Raw genomic sequence first — 15,142 nt, 5'->3', positions numbered from 1 at the left:
CCAATGAGGTTGTAGCCCTGCTCGTGTGCAAGCATCTCCAGCTCTTCCTGTTTATTCCCCATGCTGCGTGCATTGGTATAGAGACACTTCAGCTGGGGCCCCGACAAAGCCGACTTGCTGGCTGGAGCTACAGGGGTGCTATTGGACCGCAGTTTAGGTTTATTTGCACTTATCTGTGATCCCTCCTCAGCTTCTGGACCCTCGGTGCTGGCACTGGCGCCATGCTGACAGCAGTGGGCTGAACTGTGCTCCCCCTCCCCCAGCAACACTAGTTTAAAGCCCTCCGGACGAGCCTGGCAAGTCTTTGTCCAAGCACACTCTTCCCCTTCTTGGTTAGGTGCACGCCATCTGCCCCTAGCAGCCCGGGCTTCTCAAAGCACGTCCCGTGATCTAGATACCCAAAGCCCTGGCTGTAGCACCACTCCCTGAGCCACGAGTTAACCTGCCAGATACATCTGGCCCTTTCAGGTCCCTGCCCTTCGACCGGGAGGATTGATGAGAATACCACCTGCACCCCAGAGCCTTTGACTGTTGAACCCAGAGCCCTGAAATCCCTTTTTATGTTTTTTAGACTGCTGCCAGCTGTGTCGCTGGCCCCCACATGAAACACCAGCAGTGGATAATAGTCTGTGGGCCTTATGAGGCTAGGTAGTCTCTCTGTGACATCCCTGATACGAGCACCCGGGAGACAGCATACCTCCTGAGAGAGCGCATCGGGGCAGCTGATGGGTGCCTCCGTACCTGTCAGGAGGGAGTCACCCACTACTACCACTCGTCTCTTTTTCTTGGTAGCGCTAGTTATTACACGAGCCGGGCACGCTACCTCGCACGGCTCCCGTGCCTCCCCTGAGGTGCTGGGTCTTACTTCCTCAGTTTGCAGAGCAGCAAAGTGGTTCTGCAGGGGCGCCTCGGGGTTCTGGGGAAGCTGCTTCTTCTTCCTCCTGCGCCTTGCCCTTGCAGCTTTCCATTCAGTGGCATCTTCTGCCTGCTTGCTTACGTCGTGTGTCACTGCAGGGGGGGGTTGATTGGTTCACTGGGTGCTGCGGTTCCGGTGCAGCCTGTGCCTGGAACCAAGTATCCAGCTCCCTCTCAGCCTCCCTGATGTCCCACAGCCTCCTGACTGCCTCCTGCAGCTCAGCCACCTGCCGCAGGAGCTCCTCCACCTGGGCACACCTTCTGCAGGCAGGGCTGCTGCCTGTCCCTGCCCCGGGAGTAGGGTCCAGGCACTGCCTGCAGCCCGAGGTCTGCACCGCAGCCTCCCCCCTCGGCTGCTCCGTCTGCACGGAGGCATCGACCGCCGCAGGGGGAGCCGGTGCAGACCTTCCGGCCGGAGGTGCAGCCTTTGTTCTCAGGCGGGTGTTGGCCATGTCGCCCTGAGAGGCGTGAATCACCAAGTGCCCCGGGGCAGCGCCCTCGCTGCGCTAACTGCCGTGCCACGCGCTAACTGCCGTGCCACGCGCTAACTGCCCGCACTGTTTGCCCGTCCTGTTCGCCACCCTCGGAGTCGCTGGCGCTCCCTAGGCCCTGCTTTATACGGGGAGAGGGGCCGGACCGCCGGTGCCCCCTGGCTCCGCCCACGTCTCGTCAGCCGCTCTCGCGCGAGCTGCGGGCTCCTGGCGCCTCGCTCCGCTCCCCCCTGAGCTTCCCTGCCTCGGGAATCCCCTGGCTGCGCTGCGCTGTGCCGCGCCGCTGCGAATTGTGCCGACTCCGAAGCTGTTGCCTCGGCGACTGAGGGAGGCAACTCCATGCAACTTCATGGCTTCTTTTAACTCATTGCTCTCAGTGATGAGCTCCCTCATCTGCTGTACCATTTCTTCTGGGGTGTAGGTGCTAAGGGCTGAGGCAGCCATGCTGTCCGTTCCGTTTTCCATTTTTCTCTTGGGATGCTCTCCATTTTCAGCAGGATGGCTTTTCAACTTGCTGGACATCTCTGAAGCATATACCTGGATCCGCCGAGTCACCGGGCGAGCCCGCCCACGGCGACCGTGACAGAAACCGGCCTCCGCCCGCCGTTTCTCCCAGCACCGGGCTCGCCTGAGGGGCAGCCACCGCCGAGCCTCTTCCCGCTCGCCCCCCTCACATCTCGCCCACGGCAGCGGCCCCGGCTCAGCTGACTGCCCTCTGGCCAAGCGTGGCTGCAGACACTGTTTGGCAAGATGTCCGCCCCACCCATATCAAAAACATCTCCTGTTCTGGCCACCTGTAAGTTCTATCCCCTGATTGGTCCCTGAAGGACACTGCCACTTGAAATGTCCTACACCCCCACAGCCAAAGCAGGTGGGGCCCGCGGGGGGTGATCACATAGTGGAAACTGCTGCAATGAGCACTTTTGCTTGCTGCAAGGCTTCTGCCTCCATAACTTGCTTCATCATCTGTGCCACACCTGCATCCCCAGGCAATTGCACCAAAACTTGTTGAGTTACCTCATTTGCTTTCTGTTTAGCTAACTCTTTCGCCACTATAGGTTTCACATTCTCTGGTAAATCGGAATTCTCAATGGCCTTCTGTAGCCTTTCCAAGAAAGAGGTATACGACTCCCCTACACTCTGCCTCACCTGAGTGTACGGCTGCCCTTTGCCCTCATATTTACCCATTTTTGCGAATGCCACCCGCGCGGCGGCGTGGATATCCCTGCCCCGCATATTAGCCTGTGTGGCTGGATCAGCGAAGTTACCTGACCCTAGAATCCTTTCCACACTAATCCCGTGCAAGGGGTGATTCGGATCTAAAGCTTCTAAAACCACCTTGTCCGCTTCCTCCTGACGTGCGGAAAACGGACTCCACAATCTGTAAGATTGTAAAGTAGATATGTTTATTCAGTGCTGGGCAGCACAGGGGGGTAGTCCCACCAAAACCGTGCGCGCCTTACGTGGCAACTCACTTTAAATTTATACAACCAAATGTTACATATACATAAAGTTTCACAATACGCCTATACATATGCATGACCTATCCCCGCTTTGTATTAAAATTAGTCCCAAGGGGTCATTTTCATAAACTCCTCCTGTCTGGGCTTGCGCAGTGCCTCCTGGTGGTGGTCGTCGGGGGTCGTGAGGATGAAGGCAGGTGACTCCTCTTCGTCACCGCTAGTAACCTTTTGTTCTTGCGCAAACTCAGTTATCCCTTGGCTTTCATTCAAGCTGCAGGGTCGGTTTTAGCTGGTTCTTGAAGCGACCCCCCTAGTCCTTACCGGGAACTGTCTTTCGTGAAGAATTGCAAGACTTTCTGCTTCAAATAGTTTGCACAATGGTTAGCAAATTATTAAGCAAGTAGTTAACAAAACATTAAGCACTATTTATCAACTTGCTTCCTTAGGATGCACAGCAATAATTAATCAATGCCATATCTATTAAGATTTCTTTAACTCCTTCTCTCAGTCCCCCCTTTTCTAGAAAATTAGTAAATTCTTTTACTGTATTTAATTTAATTCTAGTATAGTGTTTCCCTATCTAGCATTTTTTCAAAATATTTGTTAGACTCAAGCCTTTGTCGTAATTGGTTTCTTTTCCATTCACTGTAGGAATCTCCTGTATTCTTAAAACACCACAAGCCGCATCGAATTGCTATACAAAGGATTATGGATAAAAGGATGATTGCTATTATTGTAACAAACAATTGTTTTAACCATGTTAAATTTGGCAGCCAGGAGGTTAACTTCTCCCAGAGTTCGGAAAAACTCCAAGAGGTGTCATCTTGTGTTATCTCATGTAGGATCTTTGCTTGCCTCCTGATCTCCTGGAGGTCGTCAGTAATCCGCCCACTCTGGTCTACATACATACAGCAGTCAACGTTGATTGCTGTGCATACTCCTCCTTGTGAGGCCAATAATAAATCTAAGGCCATGCGATTCTGTGATATTATCTTTGATAACCCAGTCACTTCTTCTTGGAGTGCAAGAATAGCATCTATTGTTCTGTTCTCTATTATTTCTATTACAGCTGAAATATTTACTATGGCCTTTTCCAATTTGCTTACCCCTAGAGATGGGATCAGCCACCGCACAAAGCTATGAAAACCCGTTGGCCTTTCTATTAGGGGATTGTTTGTCCTCCGGCTCCTAATTGAATTGATTCTCCGTTTTCTCCTTACAGGACTCTGTGTTGTTTTGTCAATAATAGTGATGTTGGGGACCAGACCGCCTAAAGTACAGGCTCCTCGCCATCCTAGAGGCAGAGTCTTACGGGCCACTGTGCCACACAACCAGTACCATCCTGTTCCCAGTGGAACCGGAAGACCAGTATAATTAAACGATTGAAATACTGGGTCAATATTCATCATGTTCAATGAGATAGTTTTGTTACAATTTAGATACTCCCCAACAAACGTACCGTTTCCCGAGCTTACCAGGCAGCGGTCTCCTGAGGTATTGGTTACTATTGTGTTTATTTCCAACTCCCGGCCCCACGTGGCTTGAGTATCTTTACTAAGAGTGGTACTTTCCCAAAAGATCCTATTTGTCCAGGAGACATTCAAAGACAATGGGATACCTATTAAAGGCACTCCATGACCAGAATGCCTTGGCATTTGGGTACAAACCCAACAATCGGTCTTGTTTAAGATTTTAGTGATGTTTTGAGTCAGCTGAACATACAAATTCCCTTGCCAAGCAGCTATGTTCATTATTTGTAGATTTACCAGGATTACACAAACCTTAATCCACATTCTACCTTCTCAGTTTAAGCTTTAGGGGTCCCTGAACTTCAGAAGTCCAGAGTTTTTGTGGTGCCTTTTTTACCCTAGTGTGGTGTATCCAGGCATTCTGCTCTCTGATCTTGATTGCTGTAAAGGAGGTGAGGAGTACCTGGTATGGTCCTTCCCACTGTGGTTCCAAGGTTTTTTCTGCAAGAGACTTTACATATACATAATCTCCAGGTTGTATATCATGCACAGGTTCATCTAGACCTCTTCCCCGGGTACCAATTACATGCTTTCCAATTTTATTGAGCTGTTTGCTCAATGCCACCATGTAGGAAGTCATCATTTCATCCCCAGCTTGCATAGACATTCCCCTCTGTATCCCATAGGGTCGTCCATACAAAATTTCAAAGGGACTCAGTCCTTCCTTTGCCCTTGGTCTCGTTCTTATATGCAAAAGGGCTAACGGGAGAGACTGAGGCCACGTCAAGTTTGCTTCTTGTCCCAATTTCACAATTTGCTGTTTGATTAAGTGGTTCATTTTCTCCACTTGGCCACTCGACTGAGGGCGGTATGGGGTATGAAGTTGCCAATCTATTCCCAAATGGTGGCTAATTTGTTGTACTATTTTTGAGACAAAATGTGGTCCTCTATCAGAGGATATGGTTGCTGGAACCCCAAAACGTGGTATTATCTCTTGTACCAATACTTTAGTTACCTCCCGAGCCTTAGCTGTTCTAGTTGGGAATGCTTCTGGCCAACCTGAAAAGGTGTCAGTTAATACCAGTAAATATCGATACCCCCCTTTTCTTGGAAGTTCTGTAAAATCAACCTGCCATTGTTGTCCAGGCCCATTGCCTTTTCCAATCTGGCCCACTTCTGGTTTGGGAGTATTTTTAGGGTTAGTTTGGAGGCAAAGATCACACTGTTGAGTCACCTGTCTCACCGTGGTATATAAATTTCTAGCCACAATTTCTCTTATTAAATGTTTATACAGAGCCTCTGTTCCCCAATGCCTTTTCCTATGTTCCTCCCGTATCAAGTGCCACAGTAATCAAGAGGGAATTATTAGTTTTCCCTGTGGGGTATAAGCCCACCCCTCTTCATTATATGACCCTTCTAAGTCTGTGATAAGTTTCTGATCTTCCTTGGTATATTCTGGCTTACCTTCTAGAGAGATTTGTCTATCAGGAATTAGAGCCCCTTCTACTTTCACCTTTGTTTTGGCCACTTGTTTTGCCTCTCTGTCCGCCAGTTCATTCCCTTTTTCCAAATCTGAGCTCACTTTCTGGTGTGCCTTAATATGCATAATTGCCACTTTCTCAGGGAGCTGGACAGCTTCTAGTAGCTTCAGAATTTCTTCTGCATGTTTGATATTTTTCCCCTGGGAGTTCAATAGTCCTCTTTCTTTCCAAATTGCTCCATGTGCGTGCACAACTCCGAAGGCATATTTTGAGTCCGTGTAAATGTTCACAGTTTTGCCCTGGGCCAACTCCAGGGCTCAGGTTAGGGCAATTATTTCTGCCTTCTGTGCGGAGGTGTTCATGGGCAAAGGCCCTGACTCTATTACCTGCTGACTGGTAGTGATGGCATATCCCGCATGTCGATTGCCATTTAAGACATAACTGCTCCCGTCTGTGAACCAGTTTTCCCCGTTTTCCATGGGGCTATCCTTCAGGTCTGGACGGCTTGCATATGTTGCTTCGATGGTTTCCAAACAGTCATGATGCACCGGTTCTCCTGTGTTCCCGCTGAGAAAAGAAGCTGGGTTGACAATGTTAGTGACCACGATTTCCACATCATCCTGTTCTACTAATACAGCTTGATATCTCAGAAATCTTTGTGGAGAGAGCCAGTGCCCACCCTTTGCTTCCAGTACTGCTGATACTGTATGAGACACCAAAACAGTCATTTTCTGGCCCAGGGTAAACTTTCGGGCTTCCTGTATGTTCAGTATCACAGCTGCAACCGCCCGTAGGCATCCAGGCCAACCCTTTGCAGTGGTGTCTAACTGCTTAGAGAGATAGGCAACTGCCCGTCGATATGGACCCAGATCTTGTGCTAATATTCCCAGGGCAATACCCTGTTTCTCATGGGAGAAAAGAAGAAACGGCTTACTCACATCTGGGAGTCCTAAGGCCGGGGCCGACATCAACGCCTTTTTCAGTAGCTCAAAGGCTCGTTCGGTCTCTTTGTTCCACTCAAGGTGCTTCTGCTCAGTAGCTGTCAGAGCATACAGTGGTTTAACAAGCAGTCCATAATTAAAGATCCACAATCGGCACCACCCGGTCATTCCCAGAAAAGTCCGTAACTCCTTTACTGTCTGAGGTCTCTGAGTTTGGCATATTGCCTCTTTGCGGGCCTGTCCCAAAGTTCTCTGCCCCGCACTAATTTCATAGCCCAAATAATTCACTTTACGTTGCATTACCTGGGCTTTCTTCTTGGAGACACGGTATCCCTGGAGTCCCAAGAAATTCAACAGACTCACCGTCCATGCCATACAGTCTTCCTCTGTTTTCGTGGCAATCAGGATATCATCTACATACTGCAACAATTTTCCTTCCTCAGATGGGGTTTCCCAGGATTCTAAGTCTTTTGCAAGCTGATTCCCAAAAATGGTAGGACTATTTTTAAATCCTTGTGGCAACACTGTCCAAGTGAGCTGGGTCTTCTGACCACTTTTAGGGTTTTCCCATTCGAATGCAAACAATTTTTGACTGGCTTCATGGAGAGGGAGGCAAAAGAAAGCATCCTTCAAATCTAAAACAGTAAACCAAATTAGTTCAGGTGTTAACACAGTCAACAGGGTATATGGGTTCGCCACTACTGGGTAGAGGTCTCCAGTTATCTTATTCACCACCCGTAAGTCTTGGACTACCTGATATGACCCATCGGGTTTCCGAACAGGTAATATAGGGGTATTGAATTCTGACTCACACTCCTTTAATAGTCCTAACTGTAGAAATTTTTCTATCACCGGCCGGATTCCTTCTCTGTCTTCCTTCTTTAGGGGATATTGTTTAATTCTTACCGGTCGTCGGCCTTCCTTAACCTTAACTTCAACAGGTGGAGCACTTTTCGCTCTTCCAGGTACGTCGGTAGCCCATACCCCCGGGTACACTTGATTTAGGATTTCCTCATTAATTTTTCCTTCTGAGGAGAGACTGGTTAAGGTTAGACTCAATATCTGAACATATTGCTGATCTTTTACCTCCAGAGTAATTTCTCCTTTTTCAAATATAATCTTTGCTCCCAATTGTTCCAATAGATCTCTTCCCAAAAGTGCTTTCGGGGAGTTGGGCATATATAAAAATTTGTGGATACCCCATTGTTTTCCCAATTTGTATTTTAGAGGCTTACAAAAATATGCCTTTTCACTTTGGCCAGTCACTCCTTTTACCATGACATAATCATTTCCCAGGGGCATCAAAGCTTGATTCAGAACCGAATATGTTGCCCCTGTATCTACTAAGAATTCTGCTTGTTGTTGTTTTTCCCCTAGCTTAATTATAACCAGTGGATCCGCTAGGGTAGACTCCCCAGGTTCCCGTCAGTCTTTCTTCACATGGGCTATCGTTCTTCCTGTTTGAGCCCTTTGACCTTCTTTCTTGTTCCTTGGGCATTCCTTTTTCCAGTGACCAAAATTTTTACACAAAGCACATTGATCCTTGCCCAGTCGGGGCAGGTCTCGTCTAATCCTTCTTCCTCCCTCTTCCTGGATAACAGCTATCAGCTTCTTTTGCTCTTGTCTATATCCTTCCTCTCTGTTACTGAATACTCTCCATGCTTCATCTAACAGTACTTCTAAATTCCTACTTTCTGTGGGGCGTAATTTCTGAAGTTTGCGCCTTATATCCCCTGTAGATTGACCCAAAAATAGGGAGACTAATTGCTGTACTCCTACCTCTGATCCAGGATCCAGCGGTGTGCTGCGGCGCATCACGTCCCTCAATCGATCCAGGAATTCGGATGGGGACTCGGAAGGACTTTGTTTGACTGCATATAAAGCTGACCAATTTATAGTTTTGGGGATTGCCCTCTCCATTCCCTTTGAAATCCACTCCTGATACTCCTGCAATCTTTCCATATGTACAGATCTATTAACATCCCACTTTGGATCTTGGAGAGGGAAATATTCCTTAATGTCCCCTCCTGTAATCTTATAATGGTCTTCGGCCAGATTCCCTGCTGTCTTTAAAATCAGCTGTTTCTCTGTCTCGGTCATATACTCCAATAATAGTTGTATATCCTTCCAATCAGGATTATGCTGTTTTTACAGTATTTGATAAGGGTCTTTTTACTTTCTGTACCTCCAGTCCCAAGAATATCTTTCCAGTGGGCAAGTACACACCCCAGAGGACTTTTCTTCAATATATCTCCTTGTGTATTACCCATCTTGTAAGGTCTCCACGCAAATCACTTCCTGCAAACCCCTACAGTTTTCTCCTAATTTTCCTCTCCACACATCCCAAATTTCCGGACAAAACAGGGGATATTCCCCAGATATCCCCTACTCCAAGGAATTTGGGGAAATCCAGTAATGTATACGTATTCCTACGGTTCAAGTCCAAACCAACTCAGGAATGTTTCTCTCCGTCCTGACATACAAGGACATTTACTAAATTTGGATAAGAGGATGGCCCCCTTGCGTTCTAACCAACCTCAGACAAGCTGGGCGGCTAGGGGCGGCTAGACCAGCCTCTCACACCACACACACAGTTGCAGTCTCGCTTGAATTCTCATGACTCAATCACTCTCTCACAACACAGGCACTCCCACAGCAGAACGTTCTTCGCACACACATGAATTTGTCCGGACGCTTAATTAACACTCCTATTGACATCCCTTTTAGCAGCTGCAAAATATAGCCTTCAAAATTGCAAGAGGCCCGCTTACCCTTCTCCTGCTTCTCATATGCCGATCATCAGCAGGTCCGTCCTGGCTCCCGACAATGGGATGCAGCGGTTACCTCGGACTCACTCGATCTACTCCCAAGATCGCTAGCGGCCGCTCTATCGGTCAGCGAGTCCCCCTTTGATGCTCCAAACTAACCTGGGTACCCACCCAACGGGGACTATGCTGCACGTCAGACGTCTCTGCGCGATTTACCAGCTGCCCTGGCCACGCGTGACAGGCCCTTCAGTAAAACATACCGTTTGGTCCGCGGCTTCAGGAGGTTGTTGTCTGCTCCTGCGGTGAGCGGCTGGCAGCGGAGGCTCCTCCGAGGAAAGTGCTCGGGGCGCGCCTAGGGGCGTCCGCTCCGCAGTCGATCCCGCAGCCAAGCAGAGTGCCTCCTGCCTGGCTCGCCAAACTGACGTGCGGAAAACGGACTCCACAATCTGTAAGATTGTAAAGTAGGTATGTTTATTCAGTGCTGGGCAGCACAGGGGGGTAGTCCCACCAAAACCGTGCGCGCCTTACGTGGCAACTCACTTTAAATTTATACAACCAAGTGTTACATATACATAAAGTTTCACAATACGCCTATACATATGCATGACCTATCCCCGCTTCGTATTAAAATTAGTCCCAAGGGGTCATTTTCATAAACTCCTCCTGTCTGGGCTTGCGCAGTGCCTCCTGGTGGTGGTCGTCGGGGGTCGTGAGGATGAAGGCAGGTGACTCCTCTTCGTCACCGCTAGTAACCTTTTGTTCTTGCGCAAACTCAGTTATCCCTTGGCTTTCATTCAAGCTGCAGGGTCGGTTTTAGCTGGTTCTTGAAGCGACCCCCCTAGTCCTTACCGGGAACTGTCTTTCGTGAAGAATTGCAAGACTTACTGCTTCAGATAGTTTGCACAATGGTTAGCAAATTATTAAGCAAGTAGTTAACAAAACATTAAGCACTATTTATCAACTTGATTCCTTAGGATGCACAGCAATAATTAATCAATGCCATATCTATTAAGATTTCTTTAACTCCTTCTCTCACTCCTTTAACGCAGCCTCCCACAGCACCATTTGGGGGGTTGTAAAAACCGCTCTAGCCAGCTGCCTACAATCAAAAGGAAGCGGGTTTGCTGCCCAGATCACATCCAAGATCGCTCGAGCCACCACCCCATTAACACCTTCCTCCTTCACCGCCTTCTGCCATTCCCTGAATAACTTGTAATCCAACGGGCTCCACTGCCGACCCTGCTGCCCCTGTGTCACTGGGCACACCATTATACCCCCATCTCCGTCTGATGGCCCTAGAGATACCCCTTCCAATACGCAAGTCTTAGCAATCAATGTCCAATCCGTTAATCCACGACCTGGTTTCTGTTCAGCCGCTGCCCCCGCTTTCCGCGCCGACCCCTCTACTTTACTCAGTGTTTTTTTGTACGTCCGCCGCCAACCGCTTGAACCTGCGGATTAAAGCATCCACTGCTCCCGCTTCGCTGCCCCCTCCCCTGTCCGCAGCCCATGAATCCTCAGGGAGAGGTGGCAAGCCGGTATCGCCCCTCCACGAATCCACAAGCGGTGGAGCCGACAGGGTAGAAGGAGAGACAGAGGGCACCCCCGCGTTCTCGCATCCGGGGGGTCGCCCCCTCGGCCCAGGCCCCCCCGGCAAGCAAGGCGCAACACACGGGGGGGCACACCCAAACTCCATCACCCCTTTATCACTGTCAGAGGCTCTCGGCCGAACCGGGCAGACCACCGGAGCGCCACCCCCCGTCCCCTCCGCGCCGTCTCGACCCCGTTCGTCCCCCTCCCCTTCCGACAGCCCTTTCCCCGCCACCGGTAACCGCGCCACGTCCATCACCTCTCCCGGCTTGCTAATCAAGCCCTTCGTCAACGGTGCCGTATGCACTGGACAATTTACCTCTTTTCCCAACGCCTTTACTGTATCCTGGATGGATGCCATCCTAACAGCAGGCAGGCACGACCGCCCCGCGGCCACGACTCAAACCTGTCCGGACCACGACCGCCCCGCGGCCACGCGTTACCTTCTGACACGTCGGGGGTCACCGGTTGTCGCTGCATGACAACTTACAGACCCTCCCTCTATCGGGATCCCATCCCGGGGAATCACGTCGGGGTCACCACTTGCCGGCTCTCTTGCCAGCTAACCTACCCCGTATGCACCGGAGCCACGCCCCGGCGAAAGCAGGGCATCACACGGATACCGTCAAGCCAAGCCTTCAATTTAATGCTGCGCAACACAGGGTTAAATACCCGTACACCCGCTACGCACGTGAACACACCCGCCCCCTGCGCCCATGTATCTATCCGTGCCCGCCCCGCCCGCGACCGCACCTGCTCCCTACACTCATGGACTTATCCGCGCCTAGCGCGCTAATCACCGCGGACCGCCCCTCCTGCATACATGCAGCCATGCTAACGTTACCCCACACAGGAGTATCTATAACTATGAGGGCCAGACTCAAAAGTTCAATTAGCTGGTCATCTCCCACTCAGAGTTCCACTTTTCCTTTTTCAAATTTTATTTCCGCCTTTAGTTGTTCCAATAGGTCTTGCCCTAATAGGTGTTTTGGCGAGTTAGGCATATATAAGGATTTGTGTATTCCCAATTGTTTTCCCAATGTAAATTTAAGAGGTTTCAAAAAGTACGCCTTCTCACTTTGGCCAGTAGCTCCCCTTACCATTACGAAGTCATCATCCATAGGTGTTAAAGTTTGGTTTAAAACTGAAAATGTTGCCCCGGTGTGATGGTTTAGCCCAAATGACCACACAGTTTCTCACTCCCCCTCCTCCTCCCCAGCGGGATGGGGGAGAGAATTGGGAAGGAAGGGGTTTGAGATGAAGACAAGAAGATAAATTTACTAAAATAAAAAGGGAAAACTACAATAATAACAGAATATAAGGATATTAAAATATACAAAATGAGCGATGTATGTTTTCTCACCACCCGATGGCCCAATGACCAATACAGTCCGTCTCGAGCAGCCATCACGGAAACAAAACTGAGAAGCAAGCCAAGGAGCAAAAGGGAGCCAGCAAGGTAGAGGGAACGATGCCAGCAAACGAGAGAGAAAGATGGATGCCAGGAAGGCAGATACCTGCCTTGGCCAGCACCCACTTATATACTGAGCAAGATGTTCATGGCATGGAACACTCTCTTTGGCCAGTTTGGGTCAATTATTCTGTCTGTCTTTATCCCAGCTTCCTGCATCTGCAAATTAGCAAGACTTGGAAAGCAGGACGGTGTCCTTGGTCTCATTCACAACAACTGGTATCATCAGGGTGTTTTTATCAACATTCTTCTCACACACGAAATCCAAAACACACCAGCTACTGAGAGGAAAAGTGACTCCATCCCTGCCAAAACCAGGACACCTGGTATCAACTAGAAATTCTATATTCTGTTGTTGCTTCCCTAGCTTCAATATAACCAGTGGATCTGCTAGGGCATATTCCCCAGGTCCCCATCAGTCGTCTTTGATGTGGGCCTGTATCCTTCCTTTCCCTTTTCTCTTTGGACATTCATTTTTTCCAATGTCCCCTTTGTTTACACCACGCACACTGGTCCCTTTCCAAAAGTCTCCTGGGTCCCACACCTCTAGATCCCTTACTCTCTTGTAGCGCCGCTACCAGCATCTGTTTATCCTTTCTCCAATCCTCCTCTTCTCTATTGCTAAACACTCTCCAAGCTTCATCTAACAGAGTCTCCAAATTTCTGCTCCCTATCGGTCTTAATTTCTGCAACTTCCTGCGAATATCACTTGCTGACTGTCCTATAAACAGAGACACTAACTGCTGTACTCCTATTTCTGACCCTGGGTCCGGAGGAGTGTGTTGCCTCCCTCTGGCCCCACCCCCTCCCTGAGGGGTGCCTGCACTAATATCTGTTCTTTCTTACTTCGGGTACGAGAGGGTACTGGACTATCTGGAGGGTCTTCTGAATCGGAACCTTCATTTCCTCCTTGTTGTGCTCCTACCGGTGGTTTATAATGCTCCGGCAGGTCTCTCATCCCGGGACCCCTTATTTTCCCCAACTTTGTACATTTCTGCCCTGTGCTGCATGCCGAGCAACACCTCTTTCCTTTTCTTCTCCAAAGCCATCCCCATTGGGTCCTGTGGGGGTGCTAATCCACAGTCCGTTTGATATTCGGGATGATTTCGGAGGATGAAAAAAACGTGTCCGCATACGAGACCTCATCCCATTTCCCTTCTCTCCTCAAGAACGACATCAATTGCAACAAGGTATATTATTCCTTTAAAGGGCTATTTCTCCTCATCATCTAATTCATACAAAGGCCACCATTAATTGCAATACTTTATTAAAGTCTTTTTGTTTACACTTCCCCCCCAGCGGCTCTCCTATCTCCTTCCAGTGAGCTAAAATGCAGCCCAGAGGGCTCCTTTTCACTACTCCGCCGCTTTGTTTGCCTCCCATAACAGACACTCTGCTTATTCTTCAGCCAAAGAATACAACCTGATTAAATTGACAACAATAATACCTTATCCAAGGCCAAAGATGTAGGGGCGTACTCGCCCCACAGCGAATGCACCTCAATTCAAGACAATTGTCGAGACGAAATTCCTGTCTCCCGTTAAAAGAAATAACGTACTTATGACACTTCAAACAGTGTGAACAAACAAGCAACAGTGGACAGGCACTCGTCCGTGATCCACACCAAATAAACGGGGCACTACTCTGCTCTACACTTCCTCCCATGTACCAGTGGCATTCTTACTGATTCCTTACACCCTTTTAAGTTTCCACCAAGCTCATCTGAATGCCTGATTCTATCCCAGTCAGACCAGTCCCCTTGACATTCACCACACAAAAAATCATCCCCAAACAGTACCTCAGTGTTCTGTTTACAACCAAAGTATTCAAAAACATATATTGGATTGCATGAAACATCCTTATGCACATGTACAGGACAATAAAGGGTTAAAAATCAGTTTGAGTAACAGGCTTAGTCCCTCTCACTGAGAACACAGAACCGTGGATCAGGACTCCACACTCGCTCCACAGTCAAACTGCGTCTCACTCTCTCAAACACTCACCCAGCTTACTTCAGACAGCAACATAAAACATTAACAATACAATAAAACACTTATCCCACAACCCACGGTACCGAACTGTCATAGTTTGGTCCCGCTTGGGACCAGACTACGCAGTCTCTTTCTCACTCCCCCCACCCTCCAAGAGAATAGGGAGAGATAATATAAGGAAAAACGGCTCAAGGTTTGAGATAAGGACAGGGAGAAAATCCTTAAAGTTACCGTCACGGGCAAAACAGACTCGACTTGGGGAAAACTATTCATTTATTACTACAAACAGCAGGAGAATGAGACAGAGAACAAGATAAGCTTGGGAAGAGGGAGGGGTGGAGGACGTTAACATTATCTCTACTACCTTCCCACGCCGAGCGGCACAGGGGGGAAGAGGGAATGGGGGTTGCAGTCAGTTCATCACACGTTGTTTTATGCCGCTGCTTCATGGTTGGGGGAAGAACTCACATTCCTCCCCTGCTCCGTTGTGGGGTCCCACCCATACGCCACAGTCCTTCGTGAAACTGCTCCAGCGTGGGTCATCTCTTCCATGGAGTACAGT

The 15,142-nt window shown here is 49.1% G+C and overlaps 1 protein-coding gene across 1 annotated transcript; it reads right to left on the bottom strand.

The window, feature by feature from the left end:
* Window positions 1-3,429: 3,429 nt before the first annotated feature.
* Window positions 3,430-4,278, bottom strand: LOC147596793 (syncytin-2-like). The gene has a single exon (XM_086769646.1). The coding sequence runs from the start codon at window positions 4,276-4,278 to the stop codon at window positions 3,430-3,432; it is 849 nt and encodes a 282-aa protein (XP_086625772.1).
* Window positions 4,279-15,142: the final 10,864 nt, after the last annotated feature.

The sequence above is a fragment of the Chlamydotis macqueenii genome, chromosome W (genome assembly GCF_036417535.1).
Source record: "Chlamydotis macqueenii isolate bChlMac1 chromosome W, bChlMac1.mat, whole genome shotgun sequence".
NCBI lineage: Eukaryota > Metazoa > Chordata > Aves > Otidiformes > Otididae > Chlamydotis > Chlamydotis macqueenii.
The sequence above is the reverse complement of the archived record's forward strand: the minus strand, read 5'-3'. Positions and strand labels throughout refer to the sequence as shown.